Source organism: Hypanus sabinus, chromosome 7 (genome assembly GCF_030144855.1).
Source record: "Hypanus sabinus isolate sHypSab1 chromosome 7, sHypSab1.hap1, whole genome shotgun sequence".
In the NCBI taxonomy this organism is placed as follows: Eukaryota; Metazoa; Chordata; class Chondrichthyes; order Myliobatiformes; family Dasyatidae; genus Hypanus; species Hypanus sabinus.
This window is the reverse complement of record NC_082712.1, coordinates 84,852,167-84,872,079: the sequence shown is the minus strand read 5'-3', so window position 1 is coordinate 84,872,079 and position 19,913 is coordinate 84,852,167. Positions and strand designations below refer to the sequence as shown.

The window sequence follows — 19,913 nt, the reverse complement described above, 5'->3', positions numbered from 1 at the left end:
GCTAAACTGTATGGCAGGAGTGAAGTGCTGGTTGGAACCTAGTGCTTATGCCAGAAGAACAAGATTGAATGTTATGCTGAGAATCCATTACAGAATGTTTCAATAAAGATCTAATAGCAAGTTGTTGGCTACCACCTTGGATCATTTTGAAAAACAGGCAAGTTATTTTAAAATATGTGTAAGTTATTGGAAGAATTCACTCTTGTCAGCATGTAGTTTTATTCAGAGGAGGGTGAATCAGGAATAGTCTTATGCAAGTAATGGCTATTCTCCAATTAGAGATATTTTCAAGGATGGATTCCAGTGATTTTTTCCTTTCTACTTAAAAGTTCAAAATTCATAGTGAATGTTATTATCAAAGTACATATATGTCACCACATATAGCCCTGAGATTCTGTTTCCTGTGGGCATACTCAGAATAGTAACTATAAACAAGATCAATGAAAGATCAAGTAGAGCATAGAAGACAACAAACTGTGAATGCAAATATAAATAAATAGAAATAATAGTATGAAGTAACAAGATAAAGAGTCCTTAAAGTGAGATCATTTGTTGTGGGGCAATCTCAATAGATGAGTGTACTCGTCCTCTTTTGTTCAAGACCCTGATGGTTGAGGGGTAGTAATTGTTCTTGAACCTGGTGGTGTGAGTCCCGAGGCTCTTGTGCCTTCTACCTGATGGCAGCAGCAAAGAAAGAGCTTGGCGTGGGCGGTGAGGATCTCTGATGATAGATGCTGCTTTTCTATGACAGTGTTTCATGTAGATATGCTCAATAGTTGGGAGGGCTTTACCTGTGATGTACTGGGCTGAATCCACCACCTTTTGTAGGATTTTCCATTCAAAGACACTGGTGTTCCCAAACCAGTCTGTATACTCACCATTACACATCAATACAAGTTTGTTAAAGTTTTAGATGTCATGCTGAATTTCTGCAGACTCCTGAGGAAGTAGAGGTGCTTTTATGCTTTCTTCACAATAAAATTTATATGATGGGATTAGGACAGGTCCTCTGAGATAGTGACACCCGGGAATTTAAATTTACTGACCCTCTCCATCTCTAATCCTCTGATGAGTACTGGCTTATGGACCTTTGGTTTCCCTCTCCTGAAGTGCACAATCAGTTCCTTGGTCTTATTGACATTGAGTAAGAGGTTGTTATCAACGTCTGCTTTAATATATATTCATTGCTTCTATATTCACAGAATTTGAGGAAGCTGCAGATTCAACTGGAGTCAAGGAGCCAGAGAGGGGTCTTCTGAAAGCAAAACCAAAGGTGAACAAAGCCTCAAACCATGATCATAGCAAGAACACTTCTTGCCTAAATAAAGATCTTTACAACATGGAGCACAGTGCTGCTTCTGATCTGAATGCAGGGGAACATTCAATTGGTCACAAAGATACCCTCAGAGATTCCTTCATGACCCTTGGAAAAGGCAAAGGCAGGAAAAATAATGATTTTACTGCGATGTTTCTGGAAGCCACAGAGAAAAAACAAGAAATAAAATTGTTCTCAGATGATGACATGGAGATTTTAACAGCTAAGAAGTCAGAAGAAGAAGAAGAGTTTGCTGAATTCATGTTTGAAGAATAAATGAAATTTGTCAGCTGTTATCAGTTGGGTGTTCTATAATATTAGAACTTAACTCTCAGTTTAATTCTCAATTGCAGAGTTAGTTATCAAGCACATACCACATGCAGCAGCTGTTTGTCAGCATGGTAATGCATTTGTTGTTGAGCTAACACATGCTTAGCCTGGAATCTGTAGGTTTATAATAGGGCTGCCACATATTCAGACAATCATCTAGTGATTTGTTGCTGGATTACCACATGTTCAGATTGTGAGCCAAAAATTTATTTGGATTGTAATCCATTGGTTTATTATAGGACTACTGTACGTTCAGATAGTTATCCAGAGTTTTGCTGTAGAAATACTTCGCATCTGGGTTATGTTTATTGTAGGGCTACCATTTTCAGATTGTGGTCCAGAGATTTATGGCAAGAATGCTGCAGGCTTAGTTTATTTCTGAAGTTCATTATCAAATGAGCAGCTGTTCTGGTTGTGAACCGTAGATTGGCAAATATATTTAAACAGTTCTCCAGAGGTGCAGGGTCACTGAGGCTTGCAAGCCTCCAAACCCTACAACAAGGTTGTAGTCCTCCTGGAGAAGAGAATTGTAGGTTCTGTCTCATTAGAACTAGTTTGGTGATAGTCTAGTGTTAATTTTGACTTCATGTGATGGTTTAATCAGATTGGCTACTCTTTAAAAGCTTCTTCTGAGTTATATAATAAGACAAATATATGAAGTGTGAATCAGCCAGTATTATTGTGTTACATCGTTTCCAAAAGGGAGAATGTTCTTCTTTTGTAATTATGCAAGTCTGTGGCTTCCCTCTCTTCTCTCTAATAGTTACCTACCGGTTTCCCATTATAATAGTTTTATAATTTATGTGAATAGCTACATTTACTGCATCTTGTTACTCTCTTGACAGTGGTATGGGCCAGCTTTCTGTTCACTGTTATGAGTTAAATTAGATGTTTAGCATTTTATTCAGATGCTTGCCAATTTATTCAGACCCACTAGAAAAGTTTAAAATGGTAAATCTACATTATTAGTTCCTGGTGTTCTTAATATATACATTTAACATGTTGTGTGCACAATGTGATGTGGTGTAAACCAGACAAAACACAATAGTAGTAAATGTGATTTCTAATTTATCTTTTAAGTGTTTCTACATCTTCAGTGCATGGTCCTTCAAATCAGCGTCTGGCTGGGATATTATTGTTGACTTCAAAATCTCAGTTTTATGGTGAAAGTCTGCTCAATGAATGATAGTATGGTATTTACTCAGGAACAGGCAATTAGGTCAACCAGGTTAGTGCCAGTCCTGAAGAACAGTCAGTTAGTTCCACTCCTCATTTTGCTGACTCCTGCTCTTTACTCTTTGTGAAGTATTTATCCAGTTCCCCTTTGAAAGCTGGTGTTTACTCCACATTTTCCACAGGAAGATAGCACATTCCAGAAGTCAACTATGTGTTGCATAGAGGTTTTCTTCTTGTCACAATAAAAAGCTGCTGGGCAAACTCAGTGAGCGAAGCAAGCAATCTGTGGGGTGGTGTTGGGGGTGGGGGGGGGGAAGCAGGGAAGAAATTGTCAAAGTTTCAGGTGGAAACCCTTTACCACTCCTGATGTAGGAACTTGACCAAAAATATTGGCAATTCCCTCCCTCTGTAAAGTGCTGCTCGACAGGCTGACTTCTCCAGCAGTTTGTTTCTGCTCCATATTCCAGAGTCTCCTTCCCATATCTGGCTCTGTCATCCCCCAGATTTTCAGACTTACATCCATTGGAAACAGTTTCTCCTTCATTATTTAATCCCTCCTTAAATTTAAGCAATCTCCCCTGATAAAATATTCTGCAAACAGTCATTTGGGCAGGCGGCATCTGTGGAAAGAGAAACGTTTCAAGTTGAAACTGGGAAAGAGAGGGCGAACCTGAAATATTAAAACTCTGTTCATCTTTCCACAGACGCTGCCTGATCTGCCGAGTGTTCCCAGCATTTTCTGATTTTATTCCAGAATTCTGTCATCTGCACTTTCTTATGCTCATCCCATTGATAACTATTCATTGTCTAGGTGAAGAATATGGATGGGCAACTACCCAGACTCATTCACAAAGCACAACCCCTTGTAGAATGAGCAAAGGGCTTTGGAATGTTAGAATGGAATCCATGTTCTTAAAAGAACAAAACAGGATACAAAAAAAATTAAAAATATTAATTTAAATTATATAGATACATCTAAGAAAGCTTTTGCCTTTAAATTTGCCTCTGCTGTGTCATCTTTTTGGAGTGTAGGGCAGGAAGGAACTGCCAAGGTTAATGGACAGGCTGAATTCACGTTCAAAAGAGGCTGAAGAATACTTTACCATTGTTGGATCTTTCATTGTCTTTAAAAACAGGGCTGTTAATGGATTGAGATACTCCTTCGCAGGCTAACATCCATCTGGTGGTTATTAAAGATTTATTCTGAATTGTTTGCAGATTAAAGGTGAAGGACTTTCAACCCAAAGTGCTGGCTCAGGTGCTGGCAGGGTAGCAATTTTACATGTTTATCATTAGGAACATGAACATAGTTGAAAGGGCCACCTTACAAGGTAAACCTTCCCTTTTACTGGGTGTGTTTGGTGGGTCTGTGCAGCCTACTGACAGTGTGGTTGCCTTGAGTGCCTGACAATCATTTGTCAGTCTCTTCACCCACCAGAGCAATAGCCAGCTTCACTGCCAAGAACTCACCCAATTAGCTTGAATGTCTGTCAGTTGATGCTGCCAGACGGCGGTGTATTTTAATGTCACTATAGCAACTGTATTCTATTGTAATGATAGCAGACTTTCAGACTCTACTGAGTGGCTGCATCTCCTTTTTTTTATTTTAACATTCTTCAGGGCTTCATGACAGGTCTCGCCAATCTAAGAATCAACTGCATAACGTTGCCTGATGGTCTTGACCTTGTGATGAACGACACTGTTCTGATCTCCACCCCCAATTCTTGGTGAACAAATGAAATCCTCCACCAGACCCTGACAAGATCTTCAACTGCCATCTCCTTCCCGTTCTCTGCCACACCCTTACCATCTGTGGAATAATGTTACATTAATGAATATCCGGTTATATCGCTGTTTCCGAAGGATTTTCTGTTAATATCCAACTAGATGCTCCATTAGAAACTGCTGGGATGGTGCTTCCATCTCAGCATCTTAACAATTGTACATTCTTGAAAGAAGTCACATGTAAATGCAGGCCTCTGGAAAATAAAGTGTTCTTTAAATTATGATTAGTGATCTGAACATGTGGATCTTCTGAATTCTGTTGATGGCAAAAACAGTACAGAAATATAACACCAATAGATCCCACCCACGGTTGACGTTCTACACAAGCTCCAGTTCAACAGCCAATCTCCATCAATACATCAACAAACAAACTGCTGGAGAATCTCACGAGGGTTAGGCAACATCTGAACAGGAAACTGGATTGTCAGCATTTTGTGTTGATACTTTACATTTCCTCCGCAGATGCTGTCTGACCTGGTGAGTTCCTCCAGCAGTTTTGTTTTTTATTCCAACATATGTAGCTTCTTGTATCTCTGTCAATACATCTGTTTGCTCTCCTTGTATTTATTGACTTTTCACTTAAATGTATCCCAATTTGCTTCAACTATCTCATGTCTCAGCAATTTCCACATTCTCACCACTTTCCTGGGAAAGAATTTTCTCTTAAATCTTTATATGCACTTCATTTTGGTCTCACCCACAAATGGAAATGTCTCTTCTCTGCCTAACTTTCATGGCCCACTGTCAAGGCTCACTTAAAATATTCTTGTCTAGAGAAATTAATCTTGCCTCTTCACCATTGCTTAACAATTCTGAAATTGTTCAATACCTCGATGATAACTTTTAAAATGAAGTCCAACTTTAGGTAATCTACAGAAACAGTTCTGGAAACACCCGGCAGGTCAGGCAGCATCTATGGAAGGAGAAAGTGAGTTAATGTTTAACAGAAAAAGAGAAAGCAAAATAGTTTCTAAAATCTGAAACGCTAACTCTGTTCCTCTCTCCTCAGACTCCAGTGTTTCCAGCACTTTCCCACATTGTGGTAGTGTGTGACTGCACTGAAGGGAAACAAACATTTTATTTGTAGCCTTTAGTTGTAAACAGGTTAATAGTTTTAACAGTTTTTATTCTCCAGACTTTTTTTTTGAGTGGTGAGGACACAATACAAAACCATTACCAGTACAGTGTTATGTGGTGTGGTCTTCTTTAGAGTCAACCTTTTCTTCATGCATTTGATACTTCTGAAATGTTTGTAAACTTTCATTCCTTGAAATGTATTGGAATCCACATTTAGTTCATTACAACAGAAAAACAAGATTCCATTCATAAAATGACCGGTGTGTTATCTGAAGCCAAGTTCAGATTTGAAATGTGTCCTTAGGTTAGGTCTTTTTGTACTTATTGGAGATTTAAAATGTATGTTGCTACATCAGTTGGAGAGGAAGAATTGCATTTGAATTCCAGTTGGTAAATTTAAAAAGTTTATTTCCATTAAAGGAACATTGAATTTAAAACATGGTTTTGGAAGTTGTGTATTTCTGAATGTATCATTCCCAGTATTCTTGAATCCACTGTGTTTCCAAGAGTATAGAAATCGGATTCTGTGTGAGATGGAAGCTATCACATTCATTCCAGTCCAGAATGCTTACAGTAAAGACTTATCCTGCTGTTTAGTTTAAGTTGTGCCACTTATGGTGCCATCAGGCTGTGATGTTTCAATGTTAACTAAAACTCAGCCTTCTTTTTGTAGTCACTTCATCAATTAGTTTTGTGAAAACTTAAATGGGTTAAGTTGCACTCTTCAGTTTTGACCTGGCTCAGCTCCTGACATCCTCCTGTACTGCCTAGTAAAATGGGAATAACATTGTGATCAAAACTGAGTCAATTTGAATTCAAAGAACATAGAACATTAGAGCACAGTACAGGCCCTTCAGCCCAAGATGTTGTGCCGACCACTTAACCTATTCTAACATCAATTTAGTGCTTTCCTCCAACATAATCCTCCATTTTCCTATCATGTGCATGTCTGTCTAAAAATTGCTTAAATGCCCGTAATATTGTCACTCCAGTAGGGTGTTCCCCACAACCAGCACTCTCTGTGTAAAGAACTTAACTCTAACATCCTCCTGTACTTTCCTCTAATTGCCTTAAAATTATGCCCATTCTCTCTATGCCTCTGATTATCTTGTACACCTCTATCAATTCACCCCTCATTCTCCTTTTCACCAAACAGAAAACCCCCAGCTCGCCTAACTTACCCTCTTAAGACAGGCTGTCCAATCCAGGCAGCATCCTGGTATATCTCCTTGGCACCCTCTAAAGCTTACCCTTTCAAAGGTCATTTAATGTCAGAGAAATGTATACAATATACATCTTGAAATACTTTTTCTTTGCAACCATCCAAAAAAACAGAGGAGTGCCCCCAAAGAATGGATGATAGTTAAATGTTAGAACCCCAAAGCCCCCTCCAGCTCTTCCTCCCACATATAAGCAACAGCAAAACAATAATCCCCCTCCCCCACCAGCAAAAAAAAAGCATTGGCACCTACCACAGAGCACTCAAACGTGCAGCAAAGCATCAGCAAAGACACAGACTTACAGTACCCCGAAGACTACTTGCTCACCCGGTATTCGACATACCACAGGATCTCTCTCTCTCTCTCCCTAATAAGTAAAAAATGGGTGTTTCCGTTTCACAGTGAGAGGGGAGACATAACAAACAACTGGATTTATGATAATGGCGTCACTTTTTCTGAGCTCTGTGCCTAAGAGAACTCGGATCTCTGAGCACACAGCCAGCTCTGCTTTCAATCTTCTGTGTCCCATGACACACCAAATTCCTGCAGGGGCACTGACCTTTGGTCCGCCGGTCTCCAGAGACACGAGATCCAGGAACTCCGAAGGCAAGCTAATCTCCTAGGCTGCATCTATGGCATCTTGAATAACGGCCAGTGTGAAACCCCGAGAGCGGGTCCCGTTCCCACAAAGAACCGAAGTCAATGTGTAAATCCAGGCCAGGGTTTTCAAAAGAACCCTGAAAGGAAAAAATGGAGATATTAAAGATAGAAATAGAGCTGTTTCCAAAGATGCAAGCAAAGGAGTCACTGTTAGGCGTCATTGTCTCTCCTAAGCTCCTCCTCCTCCTTATAATGATGCACCAGAACCGAACACGATATTCCAATATTTGCATTGTAGGGGAATTAAGGGTTATAGGGAATAGGTAGATAGGTGGAGATGAATCCATGGCCAGATCAGCTATAATCGAATTGAACGGTGGAGCAGGCTTGATGGGCCAAATGGCCTACTCCTGCTCTTTTTTGCAGTGTAACCAAGGTTTTATAGAGCTGCAATATTACCTTGAGGCACTTGAACTCAATCCCTCGACTAATGAAAGCCAACTCACTATATGCCTTCTTAGCGACCCTATGAACTTAACTGGCAACTTTGAGGGATCTATGGACAAAGACCTCCAAGATTCCTGTATTCTGCCTTCAAATTCAACCTAAAATGAATCACTTCACACTTTTCTAGGTTAAACATCATCTTCCATTTCTCAGTCCAGCTCTGCATCCTGTCAATATTTCGTTGCAACCTACAACAAGCTTCCACACTCTCTGAAACTCCACCAACCTGTCCTGTTGGTTATTCTTAGTAGTTGATAATAGTGAGCCATGTTACCTGCCTATTTTTTTGATTGGAGAGAAGTCATGGTGTGTATTATAAAAAGGCCACAAAACCGATAAGTGAAGGTGGGGGAGTGGTGGGCGGCTCTGAAAAGGTGGTAGAATGTATGTAGGGTTGATGCTAAAAGGTTTAAATTTTACATTTGTTACTCAGTGGTGCTAGGGAGTTTCCAGCTATTATGAAAACTGGCTACTTTTTCTTTTGATTGTGTGGTGATTAACAAATAATAAATTTAATGTTAATGAGAATGTCAAACCAGCATATCAAACAAAAAATTTGATGTTGAAAATCTGAACTTAAAAAAAATACTGAAAACACTCAGCAGGTCAGGCAGCATATGTGGAGAGAGAAACTAAGTTAATGTGTCAGGATGACTATATAACCAATCTAAAAAGTTAGCTTCATTTCTCTTTTTATAGATCTTTTCCTGAAGAGTGCATTAAGCATGTTATATGAGAACAAGGGAAGGCCGAATAGGCTGGGACATTTTTTTAATTGGAATAAAGGTTTATAAAATCATGAGTGGTATAGGTAAGGTGGATGGTTACAGTTGAAGTCTAAATCTAGGGAAGATAGACTTAAGAAGAGCAGAAAGATTTAAAAGGGACCTTTGGGGCAAATCTTTCCACACAGAAGGTTCTGGGTACATGGAACAAGTTGCCATGGGAACTGATTGAGACATACAGTACATTCAGTGATCTCATATACCTGCTCATTAATATAAATATCTAATCAGCCAATCATGTTGCAGCAACTCCATGCATTAAAGCATGCAGGTATTGTCTAGAGGTTCAGTTGTTCAGACCAAACATCAGAATGAGAAAGAAATGTGATCTAAGTGACTTTGACCATAGAATGATAGTTGGTGCCAGATGGGGTGGTTTGAGTGTCTCAGAAGTTGCATATCTCTTGGGATTTTCACACACAACAGACTCTAGAGTTTACATAGAATGGTGTGATAAACCAAAAACATCTAGTGAGCAGCTGTTCTGTGGGTTAAAATGTCTTGTTAATGAGAGATGTCAGAGGAGATTGGCTAGACTGATTCAAGCTGACAGGAAGGCGAAAGTTACTCAGATAATCGCGTGTTACGATGATAATGTGCAGAAGAGCATCTCTGAATGCAAAATAAGTCGAACCTTGAAGTGGATGGGCTATAGCAGCAGAAGATAATGAACATAAACTCTGGCCACTTTATCAGGTACAGGAGGTGTGACATCATTGTTTGAATGATATGACTGCTACATTCACAGTGATGGTCAGACTGATTAGGCACAGCAATAAACATAAGCAGAGACGAGATGCAGATGCTGGAATCTGGGACAAAAAATGGCTGGAGGACTTTAAAAAACATTTGGACAAGTACATGAATAGGAAAAACTTTAGAGATATATGGGCAAAATAGCTTGGATCGACAAACTGGTTGACGTGGAGGATTTGGGCTGTACAGTATAACTCTTTCATCATCATCAATGTGCTGTGTTGTATGACGTGGGTGATTGTGGTCTTTCCCTACACATCTAAAGAAGTTTGCCGAATCTTCACAAACTTCTAAGCAAATAAAGGCATTGCCATGCCTTCTTTATAATGGCACTTCTTTATAAGACAGATCCTCAGAAATGATAACACCAAGGAATTAAAAATTACTGACTTTCTCCACCTATGCTTCCCTGATGAGGACTGGCTCATGAATCTCCAGTTACCTTCTCCTGAAGTCAATAAGTTCTTTGGTTTTGCTGACGTTGAGTGAGAACCACATAGTTACCTGCTTGCACTGAGACTTCAGCCTGAGTTCTCCAGCCAAAGGAAGTGTCCTCTTCCACCCTAGCAGTACATCCATGCTTTGGAGTTAGAGTTGTACAGCACAGGAACAAGTTCCCTGTGCTAACTGTCCATGTGTTTATCTATATCTAGTCCCATTGACCTTACCTGGTCTGTAGCCTTGTACCTAGATCACCATCATTGCTATGTGCTGGGTCATGTGACGCAGGCGATCGTGGTCTCATGACCATGATTGTTCTTGGCAAACTTTCCTACAGAAGTGGTTTCCCATTGCCTTCTGGGCAGTGTCTTTACAAGAGGGGTGACCCCAGCCATTATCAAGACTCTTCAGAGATTGTCTGCCTGGTGTCAGTGGTCGCATATCCAGGATTGAAATATGCACCAGCTGCTCATATGACCATCCACCACCTGCTCCCATGGCTTCATGTGACCTGGATTGCTACACCTTGGCCAAGGGTGACTTGCAGGCTAGCAGAGGCGGGGAGAAAGTGCCTTACGCCTCGTTTGTAGAGACGTATCTCCACCCTGCCACCCATTAAAACGACGACTACAACTCCATTAAAACTATCCAATGTTGTGGTTAGACACCTTGAAATCAAATAGGCAGAAGATCGTCTTCTATTATATGTGCTGAACACACTGTAGTGGTACATTCTCTTGAGTTTAGGTGGGATTTAATGTTAACATCCAGTTTGGATTCATGCTTGACCTAATGTGACCCAAGTTGTGGCATTTCTAGACCTAAACCCTCCAAATCCAAGATGGACAGTCAATGTTTCAGGTTCAAAACCTTCATCTGGAATGAATAACCTGAAATGTCAACTGTCTATTTCCCTCCACAGATAATGTTTGACTTGTTGATTTCCTCCAGCTGGTAGTTGTTTTTTCTGTCCCACATATATCAACTGGTAGAGTGGTGTCACAGCAACAACCTTGCACTCAACAACAGTAAGATCAAAGAACTGATTGTGGAGTTCAGAAAGGGTAAGACGAGGGAACACACAGCAGTCTTCATAGAGGGATCGGAAGTGGAAAGGGTGAGCAATTTCAAGTCTCTAGGTGTCAACATCTCTGAGGACCTAATATGGACTCAATATATCAATGCAGCTACAAAGAAGGCATGACAGCTGCTTTATTTCATTAGGAGTTTGAAGAGATTTGGTATATCATCTAAAAACACTCAAATTTCTACAGATGCAATTAGTATTACATAACCCATAACTCCAGAATATGCCCTAATAGAGCAATGTTGTTATACTGAGCTAGCGATTAATGTAATATTGCTGTACTGAGCTAGTGATTAGTGTAATATAATACTGAACTAGTGATTAGTGTAATATTGCTAAACTGAGCTAGTGGTTAGGGTTGTGCAGCTTGGTTTAAGAACTGAATAGTTGAAGGGAAATAGTTACTCCTGAATCTGGTAGTATTGGGCTTAGGATTTTGGTGCTTCCTGCCCTTTGATGGCTGCAAGAAAATGGCATGGGCTGTATGGTGGGGATCATGAATGATAGATGTTCCGTTCTGTAGTGCTTCCAGTAGATACTGCTGATGGTGAGGAGGCATGTGCCTGTGATGATTCCACTACTTTCTACAGCTTCTCATGTTGTTGCAATTCAAATTGCAGTACTGGACCACGATGTAACCAGGATACTGACATATGCTTCGGCATAACCAGTGATTTATAAAGGACTTGCAGAGCATCCTTGCTTTGAAAATATACAGCCTTAATATCACCGGTGCATGTGGTGAAATTTGTTAACTTTATGACAGCAGTACAGTGAAATATATGAGAAATAAATACAGGGAAAAACCTTGAGAGAGAGAGAGAGAGTGTGTGTGTGTAGCTATTAAATAGTTAAGTTAAAATAAGTAGTGCAAGAAACAGATATAAAAAAGTAGTAAGGTTCAGGGGTTCAATGTCCTGTTCAAAATCCTGGATTATTGAGTGTGTGTCTTCAGACTTCTGTACCTCCTTCCTGATGGTAAGAATGAGAGGGGGACATGACCTGGGTGATGGGGTCCTTAATGATGGGCGCTGCCCTTCTAAGGTACAGCTCCTTGCAGATGTCTTAGATACTACAGAGGCTAGTGCCCATGATGGAGCTGACTAATTTTACAAGTTTCTACAAGTTACTTTGATTGTGTGCAGTAGCTTCCCCATACCAGAGGGTGATGCAGCCAGTCAGAATGCTCTCCACGGTACATTTGCAGTTTTCAAGTGTTTTAGTTGACAAACTAAATCTCCTCAAACTCCTGATAAAATATAGCCTATGTCTTGCCTTCTTTATAGCTGCACCAATATGTTGCATCCAGGTTAAAGCCTCAGAGATATTGACACCCAGTAACTTGAAACTGCTCACTCTCTCTATTTTTGATCCCTCTCTGAGGATTGTATTCCCTCATCTTACCCTTCCTGAAGTCCACAATCAGCTCTTTGGTTTTGCTGACTTTGAGTGCAAGGTTGTTGCTGCAACACCACTCAACTAACTAATATATCTCGCTCCTGCATATCCTTTTGTCACCATCTGAAATTCTGCCAACAATAGTTGTATCATCAGTAAATTTGTAGATAGCAATTGAGTTGTGCCTAGCCAAACAGTCATGGCAGTAGAGAGAGTAGAGCAGTGGGCTAAGCACACATCCCTGTGGTGTGCCACTGTTAATTATCTCAATGGAGATGTTATTACCAATCCGAACAGATTGTGGTCTTCCATTTAGGAAGTTGAAGATTCAGTTGCAGAGGGAAGTACAGAGACCCAGGCGCAGTAGCTTTTCGATCAGAACTGTAGAAATTATGGTGTTAAGCACTGAGCTATAGTCAATAAACAACATCCTGACGTAGGTATTAGTATTGTCAGGGCCGTGTGGAAAGCCAATGAGATCATGTCTGCTGTGGACCTGTTGTGGCAATAGGCAAATTGCAGTGGTTCCAGGCCCTTGCTGAGGCAGGAGTTGATTTGAATCATAACCAACTTCTCAAAGCACTTCATCACCATAGACGATAGTCATTAAGGCAGTTCACACTGCTCTTGGACACTGGTATAATTGTTGCCCTTTTGAAGCAGGTGGGAACTTCTGACCATAGCAATGAGAGATTGAGAATATCTTTGAATACCCACACCAGTTGGTTGGCACAGGTTTTCAAAACCTTACCAGATACTCCATTGGGCCATTGCCACCTTGCGAGGGCTCACCAATTTAAAAGACAACCTGACGTCAACCTACGAGATAGAGATCACAGGCCACCTTGCACCGGATGCTGCAAGGATCTGCATAGCTGTGGCTTTATTCTCCCTTTCAAAGAAAGCATAAAAGGCATTGGGCTTGTCTAGGAATGAATCATCGCTGACATTCATGCTATTGGGTTTTGCTTTGCAGGAAGCAATGTCTTGCAAACCCTCCCAGCATTGACATGCATCTGATGTGGCCTCTAACTTCACTCAGAATTGTTTAGGACATAGAACATAGAAATTTACGGCACATTACAGGCCCTTCGGTCCACAATGTTGTGCCGACCATGTAACCTACTCTAGAAACTGCCTGGAGTTTCCCTACCACATAGCTATACCTGTACCGCTATTTTTCTAAGAGTCTCTTAAAAGACCTTTCTGTATCCACCTCCACCACCATCACCGGCAGTACATTCCATGCACCCACCACACCCTGTGTGAAAAACATCCCCTCTGTACCTACTTCCAAGCACCTTAAAGCTTTGCCCCCTCGTGTTAGCCATTTCAGCTCTGGGAAAACCCCTCTGGCTATCCACATGATCAATGCCTCTCATCATCTTATACACCTCTATCAGGTCACCTCTCATTCTCTGTCGCTCCAAGGAGAAAAGGCCGAGTTCACTCAACCTATTCTCATAAGGCATACTCTCCAATCCAGACAACATCCTTGTAAATCTCCTCTGCACTCTCTCTATAGTATCCACATCCTGTAGTGAGGTGGCCGGAACTGAACACGCAGTATTCCAAGCGGGGTCTGACCAAGGCCTTGGCTCATGAAATGTCCTCCGCAAGTCATACCTTGTAAATAAAGTTATATCTACATTCTGAATTAAATTTCTGCTTCCTGGCATTGTTCTGAGTCTGATTTCACTCTCTGTGAAGTCAGTCATGAAAACTGGAAAGAGTAGCACAGGTTTTTCATCTTAACTGCTTCATTCACCCCTCTAGGACATCTAAAAGCATTTCAGAGCCACTCCATCATGCTACAGGATATGAAAACAAAGGGACTCGTATTCGTGCACAGCAAGGTTCCCTGCGTGAAATGTAATATTGGTGCCACGTGTTGTTTGGTCAGAGCAGGAACTCTTCAGTATAGTTTTTTACTTCCATTGCAAGCGGCAAAACCAAAGGCTCCCAGTCTTGGCTTTAAGCAAATGTGCATGTCTTGCCCTCTTAAAACTACATTGCAGTGCTCAAAATTCTTGAAAAGTTGCCAGGATGACCATATCCCCAAACTCTGAATGAAAACACCTAACAAGAGTTAGGATCAAAGATCTTTTGACATTTCTCTTTTCAGCAATGTTCCCTGACCCTGGTAGGAAAGTACCTGAACTTGAACACCATAAGACCATAAGATATAGGAGCAGTATTAGTCCATTTGGCCCATCGAGACTGCTCTGCCTTTTCATCATGGTTGATCCAATTTTCCTCTCAGTCCCAATCTCCTGGCTTCTCCCTGTATCCCTTCGTGCCCTAAATAATCCAGAACCTATTAACCTCTGTCTTAAATATACATAAAGACTTGGCCTCCACAGCTGTCTATGGCAATGAATTCCACAGATTCACCACTCCCTGGCTAAATAAATTCCTCCTCATTTCTAAAAGGACACCCCTTTACTCTGAGGCTGTGTCCTCTGGCCTTAGACTCTCCCACCATAAGAAATACCCTCTCCACATCCACTCTATCAAAACCTTTTACCATACATAAAAACACAAAATGCTGGCAGAACTCAGCAGGCCAGACAGCATCTATGGGAGGAGGTAGTGACGACGTTTCGGGCCAAAACCCTTGAAGGGTTTAAAGGTATAAAGTTTAAACATTACTTCCATGTTTTTATATTCAAGTCCACAAGACCATAAGATGTAGGAGCAGAAGTGGGTCATTTGGCCCAACGAGTCTGCTCCCATTCAATTATGTGCTGATCCAATTCTTCCAGAAGTGCCCACTCCCCTGCCTTCTCCCCAAACTCTGATGCCACGGCTCATCAAGAACCTATCTATCTCTGCTTTAAATACACCCAATGACTTGGCCTCCACAGCTGCTCATGGCAACAAATTCCACAGATTTACCACCCTCTGACTAAAGTAATTTCTCCGCATATCTGTTCTAAATGGATGTCCTTCAATCCTGAAGTTGTGCCCTCTTGTCCTAGACTCTCCTACCATGGGAAATAACTTTGCCATATCTAATCTGTTCAGGCCTTTTAACATTCAGAATGTTTCTATGAGATCCCCCCTCATTCTCCTGAACTCCAGGGAATACAGCCCAAGAACTGCCAGATGTCCTCATATGGTAACTCTTACATTCCTGGAATCATTCTCGTGGATCTTCTCTGAACCCTCCCCAATGTCAGAATATCCTTTCTAAAGTAAGGAGCCTAAAACTGCAAAGAATACTCTAAGTTTGGTCTCACAAATGCCTTATAGAGCTTCAACATCAGATCTCTGCTCTTATATTCTGTACCTTGAGAAATGAACATTGCAATTGCTTTCTTCACCACCGACTCAACCTGGACGTTAAACCTTAGGGTATCCTGCACAAGGACTCCCAAGTCCCTTTGCATCTCTGCCTTTTGAATTCTCTCCACATCTAAATAATAGTCTGCCTGTTTATTTCTTCCACCAAAGTGCATGACCATACACTTTCCAACAGTGAATTTCATTTGACACTTCTTTACCCATTTTCCTAAACTAAGTCTCTCTGCAGGCTGTCTGTTTCCTTAACACTACCCACTCCTCCAGCTACCTTTGTATCATCAGCAAATTTAGCCACACATTCATTAATCTCATAGTCCAAATCTTTGAAATACATTTCAAGTCCTCTTAGAATGAATGCTAACATTGCATTTGCCTTCCTCACCACAGACTCAATCTGCAAGTTAACCTTAAGGGAGTCCTACACAAGGATTCCCAAGTCCCTTTGCACCTCAGCTTTTTGTATTTTCTCTCCATTTAGAAAATTGTCAACCCTTTCATTTCTTCTTCCAAAGTGCATGACCATATACTTCCCAACACTGGATTCCATCTGCCATTTCTTTGCCCATTATCCTAATCTAAGTCCTTCTGTAGCCTCACTGCTTCCTCAAAACTACCTACCCTTCCACCTATCTTCATATCGTCTGCAAACTTTGCAACAAAGCCATCAATTCCATTATTCAAATCATTGAACTACAATGTAGAAAGAATCAGTCCCAACACAGACCCCTGTGGAACACCACTCATCACCAGCAGCCAATCAGAAAAGACTCTCTTTATTGCCACTCTTTGCCTTCTACCAATCAGCCACTGCTTTATTCATACTAGAATCTTTCCCGTAATCCCATGGGCTCATAGCTTGTTAAGCAGCTTCTGAAAATCCAAGTGCACAACATCCACCAATTCGCCTTTGTCTATCCTGCTTGTTACTTCTTCAAAGAATTCTAAGAGATTTGTCAGGCAAGATTTTCCCTTGAGGAAACCATGATGATAATGGCCTATTTTATCCTGTGAGACCTCATAATTGACTCCAACATCTTCCCAGCCACTGAGGTCAGATGAACTGGCCTGTTGTTTCCTTTCTTCTGCCTCTCTCCCTTCTTAAAGAATGGAGTGACATTTGCAATGTTCCACTCTTCCGGAATCATTCCTGAATCTCATGATTCTTGAAAGATCATTACTAATACCTGCACAATCTTTTCAGCCACCACTTTTAGAACCCTGGGGTGTATACCATCTGGTCCAAGCAACTTATCTGCCTTCTGATCTTTCAGTTTCCCAAGAACCTTCTGTCTATTTATGGTAGCTTCATGTTGCAGTGGGACTTCAGCTTCCTGTACCTCATGCCTGCTTGTAATGAGCACCTTCATCTGGATTGAAAGAATAGACCATAAAATATAGGAGCAGAATAAGGTAACTGTCCCATTGAGTCTGCTCCATGGCAGATCTATTTCTCTCTCAGCTTTAATCTCCTCCCTTCATGCCCTGACTAATCAAGAATCTATCATCTTCTTCCTTAGGCGTACCCAATGACCTGGCCTCCACAGCTGAATTCCACAGTGGATAAAGAAATACCTCCTATCTCTGTTTTAAATGGATGTCCCCCTTTTTAGAGGCTATGTGCTCTGGTCTTAGAATCCCTCACCACAGGAAACATCCTCACCACATCCTCTCTGTTGAGGCCTTTCAACAGACAATTCTTCTGAATTCTTGTAAGAACAGAGGGAAGATGGCCAGGATAAAGAGCTGAAGGGAAGAGTTGGAGCAAGAACTGGGAGGTGATGCACAAAGTACACTGCAGATGCTGTGGTCAAATGAGCAGTCAACGGATGCTGCACGACCTGCTGAGTTCATCCAGCTTGTCTGTACTGGGAGGTGATGGGTGGATCCAGGTGAAGAGAGATGATGGGCAGGTCAAGGGAGGGGAGAGTGAGAGCAATGACAGAGACTGGGAGGTGATGGGTGGATCCAGGTGAGGAGGGGAGAGAGGGAACAGTGACAGAGGCTGGGAGGTGATGGGTGGATCCAGGTGAGGAGGGGTGATGGGTGGGTGGAGGAGGGGAGAGTGGGAATAGTGACGGGCTGGGAGTTGAGAGGTGGCAGTGAGAAAATGGCGGAATCTGATAGGAGAGGAACGTGGAATCAGATAAAGGAGGTGAGGTGGGCAGATGCGAAGAGGAGTGAGGGTGAGTGCAGCAACAAGAAAAATTATGGTGGATCTCAGCAAGTTGGGCAGCATCCAAGGAGAAAAGTGGACAAGGGACTGGCAATGCTGGAATCTGGACAGACTGCCTGGTCCAGGTGAAGACTCTCGACCTGAAACATTGACTGTCCCTTTTCTTCCACAGATGCTACCCGATCAGCTGAGTTCCTCCAACATTCTAACATGCTCTCTTCTCGCTGGTGCCATCAGGAATAAAGTACAGGAGCTCAGGACTCACACTACCAGGTTCAATAACAGTTACTACCCCTCAACCTTCAGGCTCCTGAACCAGTGGGGATAATTTCTCTCAACTTCATTTTCCCAATTATTGAAATGTTCCCACAACCAATGGCTTCACTTTCAGGGACTCTTCATCTCCTGATATTTATTCCTTATTTATTATTATTATTTCTTTCTTTGTGTATTTTTACAGTTTGTTGTCTTTTGCACTCTGGTTGAACGCACAATTTGGTGCAGTCTCTCATTGATTATTCTATTATGGATTTATGGAGTACGTCCACAAGAAAATGAATCTTAGGGTTGTATATGGTGACCCATATGTGCTTTGAGATTGAATAATTAATTTCCCAGATTTTACAGTGGTAATGATCATCAACCCTGTTGGAGGAAGGTCCCTGTACACGAGTGATCCCCCCCCCTCTCTCTCTCTCGATGGAGAGTGAGAACCTGTCTGTTCTTGGGGGGGGGGGGAGTTGGTTGTGAAATTGGTGCTTGGAGAAGTAACGTGGGTGATTGTAACATTGGAACAGTGAGTTGTTGGTCTCTGCTCTCATTGTTGGAGTGATTTCTCTCCCCCCCCCAACACTCCCCAGAGTGAATGAGCACCTGTCTGAGGTACCGAATTGCTGGTTTGTGGACTGCAGTTTTGATGGACTTTGGGTCAGGGGCTCTTTGGGGCTTCTGCTGCTGCTTGTGTGGTGAGGGAGTAGGTGGGGGGGGGAAGGATGGGTTGGTGTCATTACTTTTGCTGCTGCTTGTGCAAAAGGAGAGGGGGGGGCTTTGATGTTTCTAGAGGGGGTGGGAATCATTACTTTTGCTACTGCTTGTGCAAAGGGGGAGCTTTGATGTTTCTATCATTCATTCTAGAGGGTTTCTTGTTTGATGGATGTCTGTGAAGGGTACAATGTCAGATTGTATACATTCTCTGATATTAAAACAAACCTTTGAAACTGACAACAAATTCAGCGATTTTCAGCTGTGAAGATCCCAAAGCCATTATTGGTGGTTTCATACTGGCTTCTTCACCACACTCGAGAAAATATATGAATTGTTGCGTAGTTAAGCTGGTCAAGCTCTGAAATACTCTGGACATTTTTATGCTTCATTATACAGTGTTTTTGCCCATTATACTGCTGGTGATTAGGGCAGCAATGAAGGTCCTCCATCTTTAACAGTATTCAGGGCTTCCTTTATCATGTCAGGAGTTTCCTCTCAGTTTTCACTACTGTCAGTCATGCAGGTCCCAGGTGAATACTCAGGAATACCATCACACTCATTTGTAGAAGGAATCTTCTTTTCCACAGCAATTTTGTTTTACCCCTGAGCTGAACCCCCCAAACCTGGAGGACTGGTGGACCACTCTTAGTCTGTCCTCTACCCTTTGACCTGTTTGGCTGGGTAACCCTACTAAGAGCCAAAGCATAAAGTCCTGACTCCAGCCCACATCACTCTTCAAGTCACTGAGGCATACAAGCCTTCAAACCCTACGACAAGGTTGTGGTCCTTTTTATACACCCAGTGGCCACTGAATCAGGTCCACCTGTGTACCTGCTCGTTAATGCAAATATCTGATCAGCCAGTCGTGCCTGCCCGGCTTTGTCCCTGCCCCTTTAAGGAATCTGACTGATCCTGTGCCTTTAAAAGTCTGCCTGCTCGCTGCGGCGAGCCTGTCCCTTTAAGGGTTCTGTAG

At 41.8% G+C, this 19,913-nt stretch overlaps 1 protein-coding gene across 6 annotated transcripts in view; it reads left to right on the top strand.

The window, feature by feature from the left end:
• LOC132396924 (zinc finger CW-type PWWP domain protein 1-like) overlaps nucleotides 1-6,114 on the top strand; it is a 194,274-nt gene extending 188,160 nt beyond the window's left edge. For 5 of the 6 annotated variants that reach the window (XM_059975028.1, XM_059975023.1, XM_059975024.1 and 2 more), the window contains one exon: nucleotides 1,203-3,095. In XM_059975028.1, the coding sequence (XP_059831011.1) occupies nucleotides 1,203-1,591 (389 nt within the window). In that variant the 3' untranslated portion in view covers nucleotides 1,592-3,095. Of the gene's footprint in view, nucleotides 1-1,202; nucleotides 3,096-4,441 lie in introns of those variants that run through there. The other variant, XM_059975021.1, reaches the window with a different exon arrangement.
• The last annotated feature ends 13,799 nt before the right edge of the window (nucleotides 6,115-19,913 follow it).